This window comes from Cricetulus griseus, unplaced genomic scaffold (assembly GCF_003668045.3).
Source record: "Cricetulus griseus strain 17A/GY unplaced genomic scaffold, alternate assembly CriGri-PICRH-1.0 unplaced_scaffold_356, whole genome shotgun sequence".
Taxonomy (NCBI): domain Eukaryota; kingdom Metazoa; phylum Chordata; class Mammalia; order Rodentia; family Cricetidae; genus Cricetulus; species Cricetulus griseus.
The window spans coordinates 1-22,467 of record NW_023277093.1 but is presented as its reverse complement, the minus strand read 5'-3'; the positions used below and the strand labels follow the sequence as shown (position 1 = coordinate 22,467).

General features: G+C 40.4%; 1 protein-coding gene and 1 pseudogene across 1 annotated transcript; one reads left to right on the top strand and one right to left on the bottom strand.

Moving 5' to 3' along the window:
• Positions 1-5,009: 5,009 nt before the first annotated feature.
• On the bottom strand, positions 5,010-5,936 carry LOC100754612 (olfactory receptor 18-like). Its single transcript, XM_027386684.1, has one exon. It carries the CDS (start codon positions 5,934-5,936, stop codon positions 5,010-5,012), a length of 927 nt encoding a protein of 308 aa, XP_027242485.1.
• A 9,501-nt stretch (positions 5,937-15,437) lies between these two features.
• Positions 15,438-16,716, top strand: LOC113832216 (annotated as a pseudogene).
• The last annotated feature ends 5,751 nt before the right edge of the window (positions 16,717-22,467 follow it).

Below are 22,467 nucleotides of genomic sequence, written 5' to 3'. Positions count from 1 at the left end.
AGGTCCAAAATTTTTCATTTCACATCTCACCTCAGTTTAGGTATTCGTTTTCAATACTATCTTCATTTTCATAGCTTGAACTGTTTTCTTGATATCATTTCACAGATTATTTTTCATATTCCATGAATGCATTCACTTGTATATTCTTTATGCACCTGAAATGTATATGAATGCTATTTTGAAGTCCTTGTCCTGTGCTTAAGCTTTAATGCATTACTCAGGGCCTATTGTATTGTTTGCTATATACTAGAGTGCATATTGCTCTGATTGTTAGTGATTATCTATTTACACTGGTGTATAGGCATCTTGGCTTGCAATGATTGTCATTTTAGATGCCAATATATGGTCTTCTATTTGTTGGGTCAGTGCTTTGTTCATTGGTTTCAGTTTCTTCCTCTGGTTCTTAATACAGTGTGGTGACTGAGGGTTGCCAGTCAGGAAATGCTTCTGTGATACATGTGTCACCACTGGGGGTTCTTGGTACAATGTGATTTTAGGTATTGGAAGCTGACAACTGGGATTATGTGTGGACTAGAAAGGGGAGTTTTCTAGGGTCCACATGTAGGAAAAAAAGGAGGATATGCCAAAAGGATCTGCCTAGATCCTTGGGAATGTGGGCACACAGGGATTAGAGGCCAGGCCTTGTAGTCTCTGGTACAGGGGTGAGGAATAGGATGGTAGATTAGAACTGAAATTCAGGAGGATGCCCAGATGATCCCCTAGACTGTGTGACTGTGGATTTCCAAGAAATTTTTGTGGTGCTAGAGTCTAAGACAAAGGGATGTGGTCCTGAGGGAGGCTATAAGTGATCTGCCTGTTCCACTGGAAGTAGGAGCAGAGAGTCTCTTTGCTGTTTAATTTCTCATGTTTCTATGCAAAGCTAATTATTGGCATTCAATGTCACAGTACTTGAAAGAAAATAATATATGAAAGAGGCCAGGGTCATGATGAAATATGACCACTTTATTTAAAAAAAAACACAGAGCAATCTACAGAGTCAGTGCAATTCCCATCAAAATCCCAGCACAATTCTTCACAGACCATGAATGGACAATATATTGAAAAACAAAACCTCAAGATAGCAAAAACAACCCTGTACAATAAAGGAACTTCTAGAAGCATCGCCATCCCTGACTTCAAGCTCTACTATAGAGCTATCGTAATGAAAACAGCTTTGTATTGTCACAAAAACAGACAGGTAGACCAATGGGATCGATTGAAGACCCTGATATTAATTCACACACCTATGAACACCTGGTTTTTGACAAAGAAGCTAAAATTATAAAAAGGAAAAAAGAAAGCATCTTCAACAAATGGTGCTGGCATAACTGGATGCTGACATGTAGAAGATTGCATATAGATCTGTATCTATCTCCATGCACATCTCTTCAGTCCAAATGGATCAAAGACATCAGCATAAATCCAGCCAACTGAACCTCTTAGAAAAGAAAGTGGGAGGTACCCTTGAACAGATTGGCACAGGAGACCACTTCTTGAACATAACGCCACTAGCACAGACACTGAGATCAACAATTAATAAATGGGACCTTCTGAAACTGAGACGCTTCTGTAAAGCAAAAGACACAGTCAATAAGACAAAATGATAGCACACAGAATGGGTAAAGATCGTCACCAACCCCACATCTGACAGAAGGCTGATTTCCAAAATATACAAAGAACACAAGAAGCTAGTCACCAAAACACCAAATAATTTGATTAAAAAGTGGGGTACACAGTCTGATAGTTGGAATACCAGCATGGGACTGATCCAGACCCAATGAACATGGGTTTCTGTGAGGAAACCTCAGAAATCTATGGGACCTCCTGTAGAAACCCAGTATTTATCCCTAGCATAGGTATGGACTTTGGGAGCCCAGTCCATATAGAGGAATACTCCCTGAGCCAAGACCCACGGGGGTGGGCCTAGGCCCTACCCCAAAGGAAACGAAAGACTCTGATGACACCCTATGGAAGAAGGCCTCACCATCCAGGGGGAGCAGAAAAGATATGTGACAGATAAGGTTTTACTTGGGGGGGGACAAGTAGGGGAGGTCGGGTGGGAGAAGGGAAATGGGATTGTCATGTAAAACAATCCTGTTTCTAATTCAAATTAAAAAAAAGTTGAAAAAAAAAGTGGAGTACAGAACTAAACAGAGAATTCTCAATAGAGGAATCTAAAATGACTGAAAGACACTTAAGAAATTGCTCAATATCATTAGCCATCAGGGAAATGCAAATCAAAACAACTCTGAGATACCATCTTACACCTATCAGAATGGCTAAAATCAAAACCATCAATGGCAGTTTATGCCAGAGAGGATGTGAAGAAAGGGGAATGCTTCTCTGTTGCTGGTGTGAGTGAAAACTTGTACAGCCACTTTGGAAATCAGTATATCTGTTTCTCCAGAAAGGGAGAAATGGGAACCAGTCTACCTAAATATCCATCAATCCCACTCTTAGGCATATACCCAAAAGATGAACATTCATATAAGGACATTTGTTCAACTATGTTCATAGCAGCATTATTTGTAATAGGCAGAACCTGGAAGCAACCTAGACGTTCCTCAACCAAAGAATGGATACAGAAAATGTAGTACATTTACACAATTGAGTACTACTCAGCGGGGGGGGGGCAGAATCTTGAAATTTGCAGGAAAATGAATGGAACTAGAAGAAACCTTTCTAAGTGAGGTAACCCAGTCACAGAAAGAAAAACATGGTATGTACTCACTCATATATGAATTTTAGACATAGAGCAAAGGATTACCAGCCTACAATCCACACTGCCTGAGAAGCTAGGAAACAAGGACTCTAAGAGAGACATACATGGTCCCCCCGGAGAAGGGAAAAGGGACAAGATGTCCTGAGCAAATTGGAAGCATGGCGGGAATAGACAGGGAGCTAGGAGAAGGAGAAGGGGAGAAGAGGAGAGTGAGGAGGACATGAGGGAGCAGGAATGTTGAGTTGGGGGAAGAATATAGGAGAACAAGATAAGAGATACCGTAATAGAGGGAGCCATTATAGGTTTAAAGAGAAATCTGGCACTAGGGAAATGTCCAGAGATCTACAAGGATGACACCAACAAACATTCTAAGCAACAGAGTGGAGGCTACCTTACATGCCCTCCCTGATAATGAAATTGAGGACTAACTTATATGTCATCCTACAGCCTTCATCCAGCAGATGATGGAAACAGAAGCAGACACCCACATCTAAAAACTGAACTGAACTGGAATCCAGTTGCAGAGAAGGAGAAGTGATAAGCAAAGTTCTCAAGACCAGGCTGTGGAAACCCACAGAAACAACTGACCTGAACACAGGGGAGCTCTTGGTCCCCAGACTGATAGCTGGGAAACCAGCATGGAGTTCTTGGGATCCAGACCCCAAGAATGTGGGTGTCAGTGAGGAGACCTCAGCAATCTATGGGGCCTCTTGTACTAGATCAATACTTATCCCTAGCATATGAATGGACTTTGGGAGCCATTCCACCTTCACGTCCAGCCTCATGTCATTGTCTTTCTTCTCACTTTTATTCTCTGTTGAGCAGTACCAGTTCTTTCGGCTAGCCCACACATTAAGGAAATGCTGGTTCACATTCCTCAAGTCAACTACTCGAAGCTTCCACCTACTTCTGTGCCTGCAGAAATTCTACATCCCCAGAGCAGCTCACAACAACTCCACATTGAGTTTCTTCATCAGGGCCCCCACAGGGAGGTAGGAAAAGGGCCAGGCTGCTACCATTGCCTTCAGTAGTTGCATGTGTCTACCAGTGAAGGCCTCCTTGAACACTGATGGGAAGAGATGAGGGGGCATGTACTCCAGAGTAGAGATGGTTGAGGCCTCATTCAACAGCAAGCTTTGCCTTGCCAGATGTTGGAGCGTGGGTGGGTTGTAGATGCTCATCCTGATAGATCTAAAGTCAGAAGGAACCTGATATGGACAGTGGTTATAGAGCTCCTATTGCCAGCAGGGCCAAGACTCCAGGACCCAGGACTCCTCAGCACAGTCAATCAGTGACTTTTGCTCCAGGACTCTGAGATCTCTTTTATCTTCTTGAACAAAGGATTAAGCTCCATTCAACTTCCTGGTGCTCTATTCTCCTCAAAATGTACTTTATGAAATTTACCATGCTCAGCTTGCTACTTTTCATTATATATCATCATTAGAGTTACCATTAATATCTACACAATAGAGTATTACTAGGTTGTTTTAGAATTTCGTCTGCCAATGAAATTAATCCAAGGGTCTTCATTTTAGGCACAAGCACTTTTCAGACAATGGCAAAAGGCAGCAACTTCACCAAAATAAGACAAGAATGATCTCTAGGCAGCCTACTGAAATGCTTCTCTGAAAACTCTTGACTGAGCTCCAACAGTTCAATTACTCTAAGCACCTCTGTTTTCCAATCTGCTACTAGTATGGCCCATTAAGTTATGTTTAAAGCATTCCTGCTTTCACAACCTGAAGTACCAAAGTCTAAAATCCTCAAAACAAACACAAGGTCTGGCATATCACAGCAATACCACATTCTTTGGTACTAATGTCTTGATTAGTGTTTTCTATTGCTATGAAGAGACGCCATGACCATAACAACATTTAGTTTAGGAAGAATTGCTTATAGTTTCAGAGATCCAGTCCATTATGATAGTGACAAGGAACATGGCAGTGTACAGGCCGATATGGTGCTGGGCTGAGAGAACGTCAACTTGCAGGCAACAGGAAATGGACTGGCTGTCACATTAACAGTGGCTTGAGCAAAAGAGATCTCAAAGACCACCCCCACAATGACACACTTCCTCCTACAAGGGCAAACCGGCTAATAGTGCCATTCACTTTGAGGGACTTTAATTTCAATCCAACACACAATCCAGTCACACTATGAGCAACCTTAATGAACACCACTACATCATGCAAATTGTAAAGTATCAGTTAGTAATATTGTGAAACATTAACTAGGATTTACACATATAGTTAATATGTAAATGTAAATGTGTAAAGAATGTCAATGATTAGAATGCTCTGCTAAGAATCTTCCTTAAGGCAGTTTTAATGTCCTTGTTCCTCAGGCTGTAGATGAAGGGATTCAACATAGGTGGGACCACAGTGTACATCACTGAGGCCACTGCATTACTTCTTGGAGAATGTGACAGAGAGGAGCTGAAGTACACCCCTAGTCCTGTTCCATAAAACAGGCAAACAATGGACAAATGAGACCCACAGGTGGAGAAGGTTTTTTGCTTCCCACTTGATGATGATGATCGCATGATGGAGGAAACTATTTTAAAGTAAGAGAAAATAATTCCTGAAACAGGAAGTAATGCAAAGAGAGCACCTATACAGAATCTGACTATGTTATTGGTGGCAGTATCAAAATTGGCAAGTTTAAGGACTTCAGAAGGACCACAAAAGAAGTTGGAAATATCAGTAATATGGGCACAGTTGGAAAATTTTAATATTGACACATAGTGTAACAGTAATTCTACCAGGCTAAGGAGAAAAGAACCTAGAAGTAAGACACCACAGCAACTAGGATTCATAATGGCCTGGTAATGCAGAGGGTGACAGATGGCCACAAAACGATCAAAGGCCATCACAGTCAGAAGCATGCTATCCATACATGCAAAAATTATAAACAGTGACATCTGTGTCAGGCAGCCCACATAGGAGATGACTGGGCAGTGAGTTTGGATGTCCACAATCACCCTTGGAACAGTGGTGGAGATGAAACCAATGTCAACCATGGACAGGCTGGAGAGAAAAAAGTACATGGGTGTGTGGAGATGGGAGTCAGAGCTTACTGTCAGGATGATGAGCAGGTTTCCAAACAGGGCCAAGATGTACATGGACAAGAATAGGCCAAAGAGAACAGGCTGTAGGTCTGGATCTTCTGAGAGTTGAATGAAGTGTAATTCTGGTACAGATGCTGTGTTCTGCATGGTTTCATTTCTTGAGCATCTTTCAGAGGAAATCAAAATATTGTTAACAATGTTACCAGCATGCATGTAGACCTTCATTACCATTTGAGTTAAGTAAGTACAAATACTGATATTTTCTCAAGCTTACTGTGACATCATTGGTAATTACTCAGTCGTGGCAAATGCCATACTCTAAATAGTCTTTTGTTCATACCACATGTGTTACCTGTTATGAGAGCCATAATGAATACAGTAATCTAGATGATGTGAGGCCAGAATTACTGTAAACAGATGGCCTATAGTAACAGTAAAATAAAGCAAACACCTTTAAGACAAAATGGGTATTTTGTAGAAGCCTTGCTTTAGCAAAATGTCAATCAAATAAAACAAAACCCTGAAGCAATTAAACATATGTCTTTTTATTACAATAACATGGAACAAGTTTATTTTTCTTAGAATATATCTGACAGTATGAAATCTGAGTTTCTAAATAATAATTTATGATTCCTACCCAGAAAAATATTTTCTGGTTCCAGTGTCTTCGATATGCTTCTTCTTTTCATTGACTTAAAAAAAATGTTCTCCATTTTTTGTTTGAAGACTTAAGTAAGCCTTTGTTAAAAATATATTTAAATTCTTAAACCCAATTAATATGTGCATTTATTGTTTCCTTTAGTCTATTTCAATTTTTATAAATATGTCTTATTAAATCCACATTATCACAGAACATTTCTGTTCACAGCTGCTAAGATATCCAGCTATATGAAAAATAATGAAAAGTCTGCCCAGACCAGAAGGCCCACACTGAGTCAGGAGGCACTGCACCCTTATTCCTCCTCCATGCTCTACCCTCTGCCTGCCACCTGAGTGAGTCTGGGCACTGCTCTGCCCTCAGTCTCCCCCATCACCTCCTGATAGTTTTTTCCTTAGACTCCCCCTGGACAAGAGTGGACCTGTCCAGACCGGAAGACCCATCCTGAGTCCAGACACAACTCAACCTTGTCCCTGATCTGCCCTCTGCCCTCTGCCCTCTGCCCTCTGCCCTCTGCCCTCTGCCCTCTGTCTGCTGCCTGAGCCTGAGTCTGAACCTGCTGCATGAGCCTGAGTCCTCCGCCTGCCACCTGAGAGAGGGAGAGACCCTACCTGCACCCACGGAAGAAGAGATGGAAAGAAGACAGAATAAGAACACACTCAACAACAAATGACCAATATGACACCACCAGAATCTAGGGACTCCACACTAGCAAGAACTGAAAAGCCCAACACAGAGGATGAAGAAGAGATGGACCTTAAAAATTATCTTATGAAGATGATAAAGACCATTAAAGAGAAAACAAGAAAATCCCTTAAAGAAATAGAAGAAAAAACAAGCAAAAAATTACATGAAATGGAGGAAAAGACAAACCAAAAAATCCAAGAAATAAACAAATCTCTTAAAGATTCTAAAGAAAGCCAAGAATAAAACAACCAAACAAGTGAAGGAAAAAATTCAAACAGTTCATGGTTTGAAAGCAGAATTAGAAACAATACAGAAAACACAGAATGAGAGGATGCTTGGGGGAAAAAAAAGTTGGGTAAACGATCAGGAACCTCTGATGTAAGCATATCCAATAGAATACAAGAGATGGAAGAGAGAATTTCAGGTATTGAAGACTCATTAGAGGATATAAAGTCATTCACCAAAGAAAATCTCAAGTCCAACAAATCCCTAACACAAAATATCCAGAAAATATGGGACAACGTGAAAAAACCAAACCTAAGAATAATAGGTACAGAAGAAGGTGAAGAAATTCAGCTCAAAGGTACAGAAAACATATTCAACAAAATCATAGAAGAAAACTTCCCCAACCTAAAGAAGGATATGCCTATGAAAATACAAGAAGCTTACAGAACACCAAATAGATTGAACCACAAAATGAAGTCCCCTCACCACATAATAATCAATACACCAAACTTACAGAATAAAGAAAAATATTAAGAGCATCAAAAGAAAAAGGCCAAGTAACATATAAAGGCAGACTTATCCAAATTACACCCAACTTCTCAATGGAAACTTTGAAAGCCAAAAGATCCTGGATAGATGTCCTATGAATGCAAAGGGAACATGGATGCCAACTCAGACTACTGTACCCAACAAAGGTTTCAATCACTGTAGATGGAGAAAAAATAAGATCTTCCATGACAAAACCAGAGTTAAGCAATACATATCCACAAATCCAGCCCTACAGAAATTACTGGAAGGAAAACTCCAATGCAATGAAGATAACTATACTCAAAAAACCATATGCAATAGATAATCCTACTTGACCAAACACCAAAAAAAAAGAGTGGGGAAATCCACACACAATAACACCACCAACAACAAATCCAATACAAACAAGAATCAACAATCAATGGTCATTAATATCTCTCAATATCAATGGTCTTCACTTGCCTATAAAAAGACACAGGCTAACAAAATGGATACGAAGACAGAATCCATCCTTCTGCTGTATACAAGAAACACACCTCAACTTCAAAGACAGATGGTACCTCAGAGTAAATGGTTGGGAAAAGATTTTTCTAATCTTTTTTTGGGTCCATTTGGACCCAAAAAAAAAAAGCTAGTGTAGCAATCCTAATATCTAACAAACCTTTATCCAAACTAACCAAAAGGCAGAGAGAGAGCATGCTAATAACAAAATCAGAAATGAAAAGGGGAACATAACAACGGACACTGAGGAAATCCAGAGAATCATCAGGTCATACTTTGAAAACTTGTACTCTACAAAATTCAAAAATCTAAAGGAAATGGAAATTTTTCTGTATAGATATCACTTACCAAAATTAAATCAAGAACATGTAAACAATTTGAACAGACCTATAACCCCTAATGAAATAGAACCAGGCATCAAAAATCTACCAACCAAAAAAAAAAAAAAAAAAAAAAAAAAAAGCCCAGGACCAGGTGGCTTCAGTGCAGAATTCTACCAGAAATTCAAAGAAGATCTAATACCAGCACTCCTCAAATTGTTCCATACAATAACAGCAGAAAGGACATTGCCAAGCTCCTTCTATGAGGCTACAATTACCTTAGTATCCAAACCACACAAAGACACAACTAAAAAAGAAAACTACAGACCAATATCCTTCATGATTATCGATGCAAAAATATTCAACAAAATACTGGCAAAGCGAATCCAAGAACACATCAGAGAAATCATCCACCATAATCAAGTTGGCTTTATCCCAGGAATGCAGGGATGGTTCAACATATGAAAATCCATCAATGTAGTCCACCATATGAACAAACTGAAAAAGAAAAACCACATGATCATCTCGTTAGACGCTGAAAAATCCTTTGACAAAATCCAATGTCCCTTCATGATAAAGGTCTTGGAGAGATCAGGAATAACTGGAGCATACGTAAACATGATAAAATCAATATACAGCAAACCAACAGCCAACATCAAACTAAATGGAGAGGAACTCAATGAGATTCCTATAAAATCAGAAACAAGACAAGGTTGTCCACACTCTCCATACCTCTTAAATATTGTACTTGAATTCCTAGCTAGAGCAATAAGACAACAAAAGGAGATCAAAGAGATACAAATTGGAAAGGAGGAAGTCAAATTTTTGCTATTTGCAGATGATAAGATAGTTTACATAAGTGACCGGAAAAACTCTACCAGAGAACTACTGCAGTTGATAAACACCTTCAGCAAAACACTTCAGCAAAGTGGTAGGATACAAGATTAACTCAAAAAAAATCAGCAGCCCTACAATATACAGAAGATAAATGTACTGAGAAAGAAGTCAGAGAAACATCACCCTTTACAATAGTCACTAACAAAACAAAATATGTTGGGGTTACACTAACCACAAACAAGAAAGACCTGTATAGTAAGAACTTTGAGTCTTTAAAGAAGATACCAGAAAATGGAAAGGTCTCCCACGCGCTTGGATAGATAGGATCAACATAGTAAAAATGGCAATCTTGCCAAAAGCAATCTACAGATTCAATGCAATTCCCATCAAAATCCCAACACAATTCTTCACAGACCTTGAAAGAATAACACTCAACTTCATAAAGAGAAACAAAAAAAAACAGGATAGCCAAAACAACCCTGTACAATAAAGGAACTTCTGAAGGCATCACCATGCCTGGCTTCAAGCTCTATTATAGAGCCATAGTCCTGAAAACAGCTTGGTTTTGGCAGAAAAGTAGACAGGTTGTCCAATGGAATTGAATTGAAAACCCTGATATTAGCCTACATACCTATGACCACCTGATTTTTGACAAAGAAGCTAAAGTTATACAATGGAAGGAAAAAAGCATCTTCAACAAATGGTGTTGGCATAACTGGATTTGGACATGTAGAAGATTGCAGTTAGATGCATACCTATCACCATGCACAAAACTTAAATCCAAATGGATCAAAGACCTCAACATAAATTCTGCCACACTGAACCTCCTAGAAGAGAAGGTGGGTGATACCCTTGAACAAATTGGTACAGGAGACTGCTTTCTGAACATAACATCAGTAGCACAAACATTGAGATCGACAATTAATAAATTGGACCTCCTGAAACTGAGAAGCTTCTATAAAGAAAAGGACACAGTCATCAAGACAAAACACCAGCCCACAGACTGGAAAAAGATACTCACCAACCCTACATCTGACAGAGGGCTGAGCACCAAAATATACAATGAACTCAAGAAGCTAGCCACTAAAACACCAAACAATGCAATTAAAAGGTAGAGTGCAGAACTATATAGAGAATTCTCAACAGAGGAATCTAAAATGGCTGAAAGACACTTGAGAAAGTGCTCAACATCCTTAGCCACCAGGGAAATGCAACTCAAAACAACTCTGAGATACGATCTTACTCCTGTCAGAATGTCTAAAATCAAAAACACCAATAACAGTTTATGCTGGACAGGATGTAGAGAAAGGGGAACACTCCTCCACTGCTGGTGGGAGTGCTAACTTGTACAGCCTCTTTGGAAATCTGTATGGCCATTCCTCAGGAAAAAGGAAATCAGTCTACCACAAGATCCAGCAATTCCACTCTTAGGCATATACCCAAAGTATGCACACTCTTACAATAAGGACATATGTTCAATGATGTTCATAGCAGCATTATTTGTAATAGCCAGAACCTGGAAGCAACCCAGATGCCCCTCAACTGAAGAATGGATAGAGAAAATGTAATACATTTACACAATGGAGTAGTACTCAGTGGAAAAAAACAATGGAATCTTGAAATTCACAGGCAAATGGATGGAACTAGAAGAAACCATCCTGAGTGAGGTAACCCAGTCACAAAAAGATAAACATGGTATGTACTCACTCATTTTTGATTTTTAGACATAGAGCAAAGGATCACTGGTCTACAATTCACACTACCAGAGGAGCTAGGAAACAAGTAGGAACCCAAGAGAAGATTGTATAGTCCCTTGATGAAGGGGATGGGGACAAGAACCCCTGACCAAAGTGGGAGCCTGGGGGCAGGGAAAGGAAAGAGAACCTTCATCCTGTTGCTGTTCGAAGCAGAAAGAGACAACCCACAGCTAGGCACTGAACCACACTACTGGAATTCAGTTGTGGAGAGGCAGGAGGGATGAGCAATGGGGATGGAGAGACCGGCAGAAACAGTGGACCTGACCTATTGATAGCATGGAGACCCTTGTCATAAATCTGCAACAGCACTGGATCAAACCAAGCCCTTTGAGTGTGGGTGCCAGCTAGCAAGCCAAGACAGTCTATGGGACCTCTAACAGGGGAGCCAGTCTTTATCCCTAGAGCACAATGGACTTTGGGAGTCCATTCCCTATGGAGGGATACTATTGTAGCCCAGATACAGCAAGGAGGGCCTACGCCCTCCCCCAAAAAGATTTGACAGACTTTGAAGGTCCCTGGTAGAGGGCCTCACTATCCCTGGGGAGGAGTTGGAGGAGTGGGTTGGGGAGGCTGGTGGGGAACATGGGAGGATGGGAGGGCAAGGGAATGGGGGTGGATATGTAAATATGAGTAGTAATTAAAGAATAAAAAAAAAGAATCAAAGAATCACACAGTTCCAAGTCACAAGAGTTTCCCTCTCACAAAGCCATGGGTTGAAAGGGAGAAGTAGTAGCTGTGCCACCAACACTCACGTCCACTGTCACCCAGGAGACAGTAGGACCAAGGGCAAAAAGAAAAAGAAAAAGAATGAAATGTTATTAAATACAGTTGAACCTTCATGCTACAAAGCCAATTTGGGGAGATCGTCTCCACAAAATCTAAGCAAAAAATCTTGTATAAAAACACGATTTTCCTGTGTCTACACAATGCCACTGATTTCCTTAAGTGCAGACAGCTTGACCCAGAGCCCTAGTATCAGTCCTCTCCTCTGCAGACAGTAAAGTGATTCCCATGTGAGTCAGCCTGGTACATACATGTCCATGTTCTTACTTCAGCTACAGAGGAAATTTCTGCTCCACTTTTATATCAGAGCACACTTAATTACTCAAAAGTTAAACAGGTTAAAATACAAAAAATATTAATGATGTAAGAACATGGGCAATGCTCTAATGGATCCTAAAACACCTTTTCTGTTTTACAGTATAAATTATTGGAGTCATGATATTATCACATATGAATATCATCCACTTTGCATGATGATTTTCCCACTTTATCCATGAAAGATATCCTCCTAGTATGTACCAATAAAAATGGTAAAATCTATCTAGTTATGCTTCTCCAAGATAATACAATATGGAATGCACTCTCTTGTTGAATATATTTCTATTTGTCTCCAATGGTGAAGACAATGACCTTTTGGGAATCAGTGAATTGAGAGAACATTTATGACTCTTTCCATAGCCACATGCTCATACAAACTAATGATAAAATCCCATCTCCATTTGCAAAATGGTAAAAGTTATATTGTACTTCTTTGTTCAAATTAGAAATCCTATGAATACAGAAAATGTGAGCTTATTAGGAAGCATTCCCAAAGGGCACTGGACCATAGAATTATGTGAAACTCTAACATGTGTCTTCACACAATGCACAAAATTTACTTTCCATTTCTTTTCATGCCTGTGCATTCTTCAGGTGAGAGTACATAGAATTTTGACAACCCACTAATGCAGCTATTTAATACCATTAGATGACCCAAAGTTTATAACACCGAATCAAAAACAAAAAATTGATCTTGCATCAATTTCTAGGTCACATTCCTGAATGGAATGAAAATGTAAAAGAAACCAAATACATGGAAGTCAGTGTTTTAAAAGGAGAAAGGGACTACTTAATTTTAAAACATATATCATTCATTTCACATCTGTAGCAATAACTCTTTAGAACCTGTGAAACCAAAAAATGAAAGTTAGAGGTAGTAAATTACATCAATATACAAAAAGTACTTATATAAGGAGGAACGTACATACAAAATATATACTTACTAAAACTTGTTCATATGACAGTCAAGGTGTCTCAGAATAACTAATAACATGTCCTAATTCACATAAATAGATAGCAGAGATGAAATAGTTCAAAACAAATGTGTCATTCTTTGGTTCTGGAGTGGTTCCTTTTGGATTGGTTTTACATTTTTATTCGATTATTTTTATATTTCAAACGATAATATAGTAACATTTCACCTCTTTAAACTCCCAATATATAATCTCACTCACCGCCCTCAACTTTCATATTCATGGCTTCAGTGTCCATTCATTATTGCATGTATATATGTTATCATCATGGATTACTAACCATACAGTCTTAAGAAGATATGTGACAGATAAGGTTTTAGTGGGGTGGGGGTGGGGGTAGGGGAGGATGGGTGGGAAAAGGGAACTGGGAGTGTCATGTAAAACAATCCTGTCTCTAATTCAAATAAAAAAAGTTGGAAAAAAAAAGAACTTTGTCTCAAAAAAATCTAAAAACAAATAAATAAAAATGACATTTTCTCAAAAAAAAGAAGATATGCAGAGATCTTAACAGCAGGTAGCATTTTAATCTTTAATGTTTTAAACTGCAGATGATACAGGGACATGGCCTCATTTCCTCTTTGAAAACTTGGTGGCTGAGACTAATAATGATGGAGGCTGCTGACAGCCTCAAAAGTATCCAGAAGAATAGAACTCAGCCTTTATAGATCTGTAAACCCAGCACTTCAGGGGGTGAGGCCAAATGAGTTCCAGTTTACTGAAATCCTGCAGGGAACAGGATGATACCGTTTCTCAAATTACTAGAAAGGCCTGAGTTGAATTGTTATTTCATTGTTTTGAGACTCTACCAAATGCACCTCGAATATACCACCCACAGTTCACACGGCAGAGGTGAACATTTCATTATAAAGATCTGGAAACCATGCGGGAAGAAGACATGGGTCATTTTTTTTTCAGAATAAAGCATTATACAATGTCTGTTTACTGAAAAGAACATTTTGTTTTTTGATCAAGAAAGTAATTCACACAAGGCTTCACTTGCTTCTATGTAAACTCATGGTACATGTTACAAAAGTATACTGTCTTTGTATTTAAACTTCAGTAATAATAAATATGCAAAAGCTTATACTTTTGAAATTTGGAAGAAATATTCAGATAAAGTAAGACACATAAAGTACAGAGCTCAGATCTTCCAACCAGGGAAGACCTTGATAGTCAAACACACATAGTATCTTTCTTCAAAAGTGTAATTACTGAATCACCATCACCAGCATAGACACAATACTTTATATTGCATATGAAATGACTGAGTTGGCTCTATTTTCTGCTCCTTTGGTTATAGGAGTGTGCGGAAAAGACACTGGGAATATTTCATTGAGAATTTCAAGACTGCCATTGCAGATATAAAATCCAAGTAGAAAGGCTCAAATTACCATTGCACACAATACACCACCATGCTGATCAAATTATTATAGCTCATATTATTAGGAAGAAATAATAACCTTTAAAAATAAAATAATAATAATATGTTAATAATTCTTGTAGTTTCTTCTTCATCCTCAATTCCCTCAGAACTTACATGAATAAACTGTAGGCCTGTGCAGCCATGATGAAGCACTGTGAATATGATGAACCTCCCTTGCTTGTTGACTGGTGAAGGCACAAGCTCACTCTTGAATCCTGAGTGACTATAATAGAAAGATCTTCCTGATACTGAACATTGTAGGAAGGACAAATAGGGTTATGTAGTCCTGGATTACAGAGAACAAGCTGATGGCCTGGAGGGACCTGCTGACTAATTACTCTTAAGGAACCTTAGAAACTCAATGCACAGAGCTGGTGATTACACATACTGGTCCACAATATTGAAATATCTAAGGAATTCCTGGTGTTAATGGAGGGAGCAGAAGAGATGTTGAATGTTCTCAAGAGGTTAGCTATGAGGTTTCTTTGATGTCCTAAATTTTTTATTTCCACTTTTATTTCAGGTTGGGCTCTCTTTAGTAGTTTTTATTATTATTATTATTGAATTCTACTGAATGTACTCTCCTGTGTCTGCAAAAACCTTTTTCTTTCCTGTGTGACAATCCAAAGGCCAGAAATTCACCATGTCTATTCTCAAGATTCATGCCAGAGAGATCTTTCACTCTTGGGAAATCCCACTGTTGACGTTGATCTCTGCACCTCAAAAGGTCTCACCCAGCCTTCCCGGCCCAACAGTGCCTTCAATGATATCCCCAGAACTCTGTGACAATGATAACATGTGCTGCTATGCAATGGGGTCTCAAAGGTTATAGAGCACATCAATAAAATTATTGTACATGATCTGGGATGAAAGAAACTGAATGTTGTCAAACAAAAGAAGATGGACAAACTGATCATCAAGATGGATGGCACTGAAAATAAGTCTAAATTTGGAGCAAATGTGATAATGGAAGTGTTCATGGCTGTCTCAAAAGTTGGTGCCATAGAAAAGGGGGTGTCCCTGCACCCGCACGTCAATGACTTGGCTGGCATCCCTTAAGTCATACTGCTGGTCCCAACTTCCAATGTGACCAACGGTGGTCCTCATGCTGGCAACAAGCTGGTCCTGCAAGAGTTCATGACCCTGCCTGTCATGGTGTCCAGGTTCTGTGAAGCCATGTGCATTGGAGCAAAGGTTTATCACAACCTGAAGAATGTCATCAAGAAGAAATAAGGGAAGGAAGCCTCCATTGTGAGTGATAAGGACAAGTTTATGCCTAAAATCCTAGAGAACAATAAAGTTTTGGAGCTGTAGAAGGCCACAATTGAAAAGGCCACCTACACTGACCAGGGTGTCATTGCCTTGGACATGGCTGCCTCTGAATTCTTCAGGTCTGGAAAGTATGGCCTGGACTTCAAGTCTCCAATGACTCCAACAGGTACATCATGCCTGACTAGATGGAGGACCTATATAAGTAATTCATCTGGGATTATCCAGTAGTGTCCATTGAAGATCCCCTTGACAAGGATGACGGGAGGTTTGGCAGAAGTTCACAGCTAGTGCAGGCATCCAGCAATAACCATCCCTGCATGGAGTGCCAAGGCTGTGGCAGAGAAGTCCCACAACTGCCTCCTGCTCAGATGAACTAGACTAGTCTCTGGGACCAAGTCTCTGCAGGAATATAAGCTGGCCCAGTCCAATGTTTGGGTTTCATGCAGTTCCATGTGTCTGGAGACACTGAAGATACTTTCATAACTGACCTCTTGTTGGTGTTCTGTATGGGGTATATCAAGACTGGTGCACCTTGTTTATCTAAACACCCAGCAAAGTAAAATCAGGTCCTTAGAATTAAGGGAGAGATGAACAGGGATTCCAAGTTTGCCAGCAGGAACTTCAGCAATCCTCTGGAGAAGTGAAGGTGGGACTGCAGATCCCTGAAGTCAGCATCTGCCTAGACCTTTACCTGATGTCTTGGAGATGCATCCAAGGCTGGACCAGTGCTAGCTGATTCCATGCTACAACTTCCTTAGATATTTAAAGCCACACCTGACCACCAGGACCATTGCTGGAAACCCCAGATTTGCAATCATGTGATTTGTCCAAATCATTGTTTCTGTCAACTCACTTCCCAGGTAGTGTCTGGAGCCTTCATAAGTCCAGTGTAATCTCTAGGGTGGCCACAGGCAAGACCCCACCTCAGTGGTTCTACATGCAAAATAAGCCTCAGTGACCACAAAATGAATGAATGCATTAATGGATAAATTTTACTTCCATACCTTGAATATTTTCCTGTTTTTAAAATTAGAATCAATCTTATTTTACATTTCAATCCTAGTTCTCTCTCCCTCCCATCCTCACATGCCCCCCTATCAATCACCATCCCATCCCCCTTCTGTTCCCCAGGGAGGGTGAATCCTTCCATGGATGAGCATCAAAGTCTGTCACATCATTTGGGGTAGAGTCAAGGCCCTCCCCCATGTATCAAGGCTGATAGAGTATCCCTTGATGAGGAATGGGCTCCCAAAGTCCATTTGTACACTAGGGATAAATACTGGTTCCACTACCAGAGGCCCCATAGACTGTCCAGCCTCCTAAATGACACCCACATTAAGGGGGCCTGGTTCAGTCCTGTGCTGGTTTCCCAGCTGTCAATCTGGGGAACATGAGCTCCCCCATGGTCAAGTCAGCTGTTTCTGTGGGTTGCCCTAGCATTGTCTTGATCTCTTTGCTCACCACATCTCCCTCTCTACAACTGGATTCCAGAACTTCGGCTCAGTGCTTAGCTGTGGGTCTCTGCTTCTGCTTCCATCAGCTGCTGGATGAAGGCTCCAGGATGGCATATAAAGTAATCATCAATGTCATTATAGGGGAAGGGCATTTAAGGTAGCTTCTCCACTATTGATTAGATTGCTAGTTGGGGTCATCCTTGTAGATCTCTGGATATTTCCCTAGTTCCATTTTTCTCTTTAAACCTATAATGGCTCCCTCTATTAAGGTATCTCTTTTTTCGCTCTCCTCTATTTTCCTCCACTCAATCTTTCTGCTCCCTCATGTCATCCTCCTCCTCCTTTTCTTCCCTCCTCTTATCCTCCCTTCCTCCCCCCCCCCCGACTCCCAATTTGTTCAGGAGCTCTTGTCCCTTTCTACTTCTCTAGGGGACCATTCATACCTTGAATTTTTTCATCATTTCATTCTAAAGTTTTCGTTTTCACAGACTTTATTTTTCGTATCTTCTTCATTCATATCCTCTGTAAGATCCTTGAACATATTCATAATTGCTATTTTTAAGTCCTTGTATTGTGCTTCAGCTATATTGTATTTCTCAAGGACTCCAGAAATGGAGTTATTGGCTTCTGGTAGAGGCTTGTTGTCTTGGGTTCATGTTTGTGTCTTTGCATTGGGGTCTAAGAATCTGGAGCTACGAAGTGTGAGGTGTTTCCTGGTGTTGGTATCTGGTCTTGTCCTTGGTAGTGGGTATTCCATTCTTTGGTTGCTGTTACCCTCCCTGGATTCTAGGCAAGTGTGGTGGCTGTGGAGTCTTTGGTTAAGAGTACTTCTGTGGGTAGGTCATTGGCAGAAAGAAATGGAGATGGGCTAGAGGTAAGGCTGAGAAGAGTGTGGTAAAGAGATAGGGGCATGTGTCCACACCAACAGGCAGAGTCCCCAGGAAATGTAGGTGATGCAGAAGGAGGGGCTCCTGAAGATAGAGTCAGTCCCACCTTGTCCCATAGTCGTTTAGTCCCAAATAAACACACAGAGGCTTATAGAATTATGAACTGTTTGGCCATTGTCTCAGGCTTCTTATTGTCTAGTTCTCTCTTAATTATTAAACCATTTCTATTAAATTATGAAAAGCCCCAAGGCTGTAGCTTATCCATAATGGTCCAGTATGTAACTCCTTTGGTGGCTACATGGTGTCTCTCTGGGAGCTCCTCTCTGCATAGCTCTTCATGAATTCTCCTTGTCTGGTAACCCTGCCTATACTTTCTGCCTGGCTACATACTGTCTGTTCATTGGTTGAAACAGCTTTATTCATCAACCAATAAGAGAAACATACATTCACAACATACAGAGGGACATCCACCATCAGGCTCTTGCAAAGAGACTGCAGTGGGATAAATAATAAGTCTTGAGAGACAAGGGTGAACGGGCAAGTGAAACCCTGGTTCTGAACCAAAATGGAGTTTGATTGGGAGAAGCAGTTCCTGCACAAAGGCTACTATAGGACTAAGAGTAAGTCTGAAGAAAGAATAATGGAGGTCAGGAAGAACAGTGAAAATTCTCTGCCTGAGGCCCAGAGTAGAGCAGCCACTGGAGATTCATGGTGGAATATGTTTGTGGGAATTGATGGCCCAGAAAAAGGAATAAGGATGGGGTATAAGGAAAGATTGAGATAGTTATCAGCAAAGACCTAGCTGATATTGAACCAAGTAGCAGAGTCCTCATGAGGTAGGGTGAGAGGAGGGGCTCCTGCAAGCAGGCTGCTACAGGACTGCGAGACTGGAAAACATGATAATGGCAGACAGAAAAGAGTTTGAAAATTGCCCATCTGAGTCCCAGCCCTGTGTGATCAATGGTAGACAGTGTTTGTGAAGATCAAAGCTGACACAAAGGAATGCAGATAGACTGAAAGGGAAGGCTGAGGGAGTTGACAGGAAAGCTAAACCTGGTCTACACCAAGAGTAGACCAGTCACTCACCTATTCTTCCAACTAGTATAAGTGGTGCTTATGCCTGTATGGACTACTGATGTTTCTGGGCATGGTTGTCCAAGAGGAGGAGGATGTGGTAGGTGTGAGTGGGTGCCAGAGTGGGTCTTGTGAGAACAGAGTCCAGTGAGTGGCAGAAGTGGTGGTGCAGCCTGCACACAGGTCTCTCAGATGTTGGCCTGTTGCTGGGGTCTGCACCAGAGCAATGGGATTCCACTAGATTTGGGTGCAGGAACAAAACTGCCTTGCTGCTACTGAGATAGGAGAGGGAGATTTATATTTCTTAAATTTAATTTTATAATGGAATGTCTTTCTCCATCACTTATTTAAAATTTTAATTGACTGCATTAGTGAGATGCCATCTGTATTCTCTTAGAGTTTGTAGAACATTCTACCTGACCCTTTGGGATATAAGAGTCTTGATTGAGAAGCCAGGTGTTATTCTAATATAGGTCTGCTGCCTTCATGATATTTGGCCTTTTTTCCTTGCAGCCTTAATATGCTTTATTTTTCTGCATAATTACTGGTTTCATTATTAGGTGTTCTGGGGAACTTCATTTCTGGTTATGTCTCTTTGGATTTTGGAATGCTTCTAGTACTTTAATATGAACCTCTTTATTTATGTTTTGGAAATGTTCTCCTGTGGATTTGTTGAAAATATTTCTGTGCCCTTGACCTGGGCATCTTCTTTTTCCTTTATTCCCATTATTCTTAGGTTAGATGTTTTCACAGTGTCCCAGACTTTCTTAGTGTTTTGTTTCTGGCTTTTTTACATTTAGCACTTTTTTGCTGGGGTATCCCTGTTTTTCTGTCTTGGCTTCAATGTCTGAGACTGTCTCTTTCATCTCTTGTATTAGTGAAGCTTGTCCAGTAGTTTTTAGGTCCAAAATTTTTCATTTCACATCTCACCTCAGTTTAGGTATTCGTTTTCAATACTATCTTCATTTTCATAGCTTGAACTGTTTTCTTGATATCATTTCACAGATTATTTTTCATATTCCATGAATGCATTCACTTGTATATTCTTTATGCACCTGAAATGTATATGAATGCTATTTTGAAGTCCTTGTCCTGTGCTTAAGCTTTAATGCATTACTCAGGGCCTATTGTATTGTTTGCTATATACTAGAGTGCATATTGCTCTGATTGTTAGTGATTATCTATTTACACTGGTGTATAGGCATCTTGGCTTGCAATGATTGTCATTTTAGATGCCAATATATGGTCTTCTATTTGTTGGGTCAGTGCTTTGTTCATTGGTTTCAGTTTCTTCCTCTGGTTCTTAATACAGTGTGGTGATTGAGGGTTGCCAGGCAGGAAATGCTTCTGTGATACATGTGTCACCACTGGGTGTTCTTGGTACAATGTGATTTTAGGTATTGGAAGCTGACAACTGGGATTATGTGTGGACTAGAAAGGGGAGTTTTCTAGGGTCCACATGTAGGAAAAAAAGCAGGATATGCCAAAAGGATCTGCCTAGATCCTTGGGAATGTGGGCACACAGGGATTAGAGGCCAGGCCTTGTAGTCTCTGGTACAGGGTTGAGGAATAGGATGGTAGATTAGAACTGAAATTCAGGAGGATGCCCAGATGATCCCCTAGACTGTGTGACTGTGGATTTCCAAGAAATTTTTGTGGTGCTAGAGTCTAAGACAAAGGGATGTGGTCCTGAGGGAGGCTATAAGTGATCTGCCTGTTCCACTGGAAGTAGGAGCAGAGAGTCTCTTTGCTGTTTAATTTCTCATGTTTCTATGCAAAGCTAATTATTGGCATTCAATGTCACAGTACTTGAAAGAAAATAATATATGAAAGAGGCCAGGGTCATGATGAAATATGACCACTTTATTTTAAAAAAACACAGAGCAATCTACAGAGTCAGTGCAATTCCCATCAAAATCCCAGCACAATTCTTCACAGACCATGAATGGACAATATATTGAAAAACAAAACCTCAAGATAGCAAAAACAACCCTGTACAATAAAGGAACTTCTAGAAGCATCGCCATCCCTGACTTCAAGCTCTACTATAGAGCTATCGTAATGAAAACAGCTTTGTATTGTCACAAAAACAGACAGGTAGACCAATGGGATTGATTGAAGACCCTGATATTAATCCACACACCTATGAACACCTGGTTTTTGACAAAAAAGCTAAAATTATAAAAAGGAAAAAAGAAAGCATCTTCAACAAATGGTGCTGGCATAACTGGATGCTGACATGTAGAAGATTGCATATAGATCTGTATCTATCTCCATGCACATCTCTTAAGTCCAAATGGATCAAAGACATCAGCATAAATCCAGCCAACTGAACCTCTTAGAAAAGAAAGTGGGAGGTACCCTTGAACAGATTGGCACAGGAGACCACTTCTTGAACATAATGCCACTAGCACAGACACTGAGATCAACAATTAATAAATGGGATCTTCTGAAACTGAGACGCTTCTGTAAGGCAAAAGACACAGTCAATAAGACAAAATGATAGCACACAGAATGGGTAAAGATCGTCACCAACCCCACATCTGACAGAAGGCTGATTTCCAAAATATACAAAGAACACAAGAAGCTAGTCACCAAAACACCAAATAATTTGATTAAAAAGTGGGGTACACAGTCTGATAGTTGGAATACCAGCATGGGACTGATCCAGACCCAATGAACATGGGTTTCTGTGAGGAAACCTCAGAAATCTATGGGACCTCCTGTAGAAACCCAGTATTTATCCCTAGCATAGGTATGGACTTTGGGAGCCCAGTCCATATAGAGGAATACTCCCTGAGCCAAGACCCACGGGGGTGGGCCTAGGCCCTACCCCAAAGGAAACGAAAGACTCTGATGACACCCTATGGAAGAAGGCCTCACCATCCAGGGGGAGCAGAAAAGATATGTGACAGATAAGGTTTTACTTGGGGGGGGACAAGTAGGGGAGGTCGGGTGGGAGAAGGGAAATGGGATTGGT

Bases quoted from the DNA above. Each gene is read 5' to 3' on its own strand.
- LOC100754612 (XM_027386684.1), bottom strand. From the start codon at position 5,936: ATGCAGAACACAGCATCTGTACCAGAATTACACTTCATTCAACTCTCA.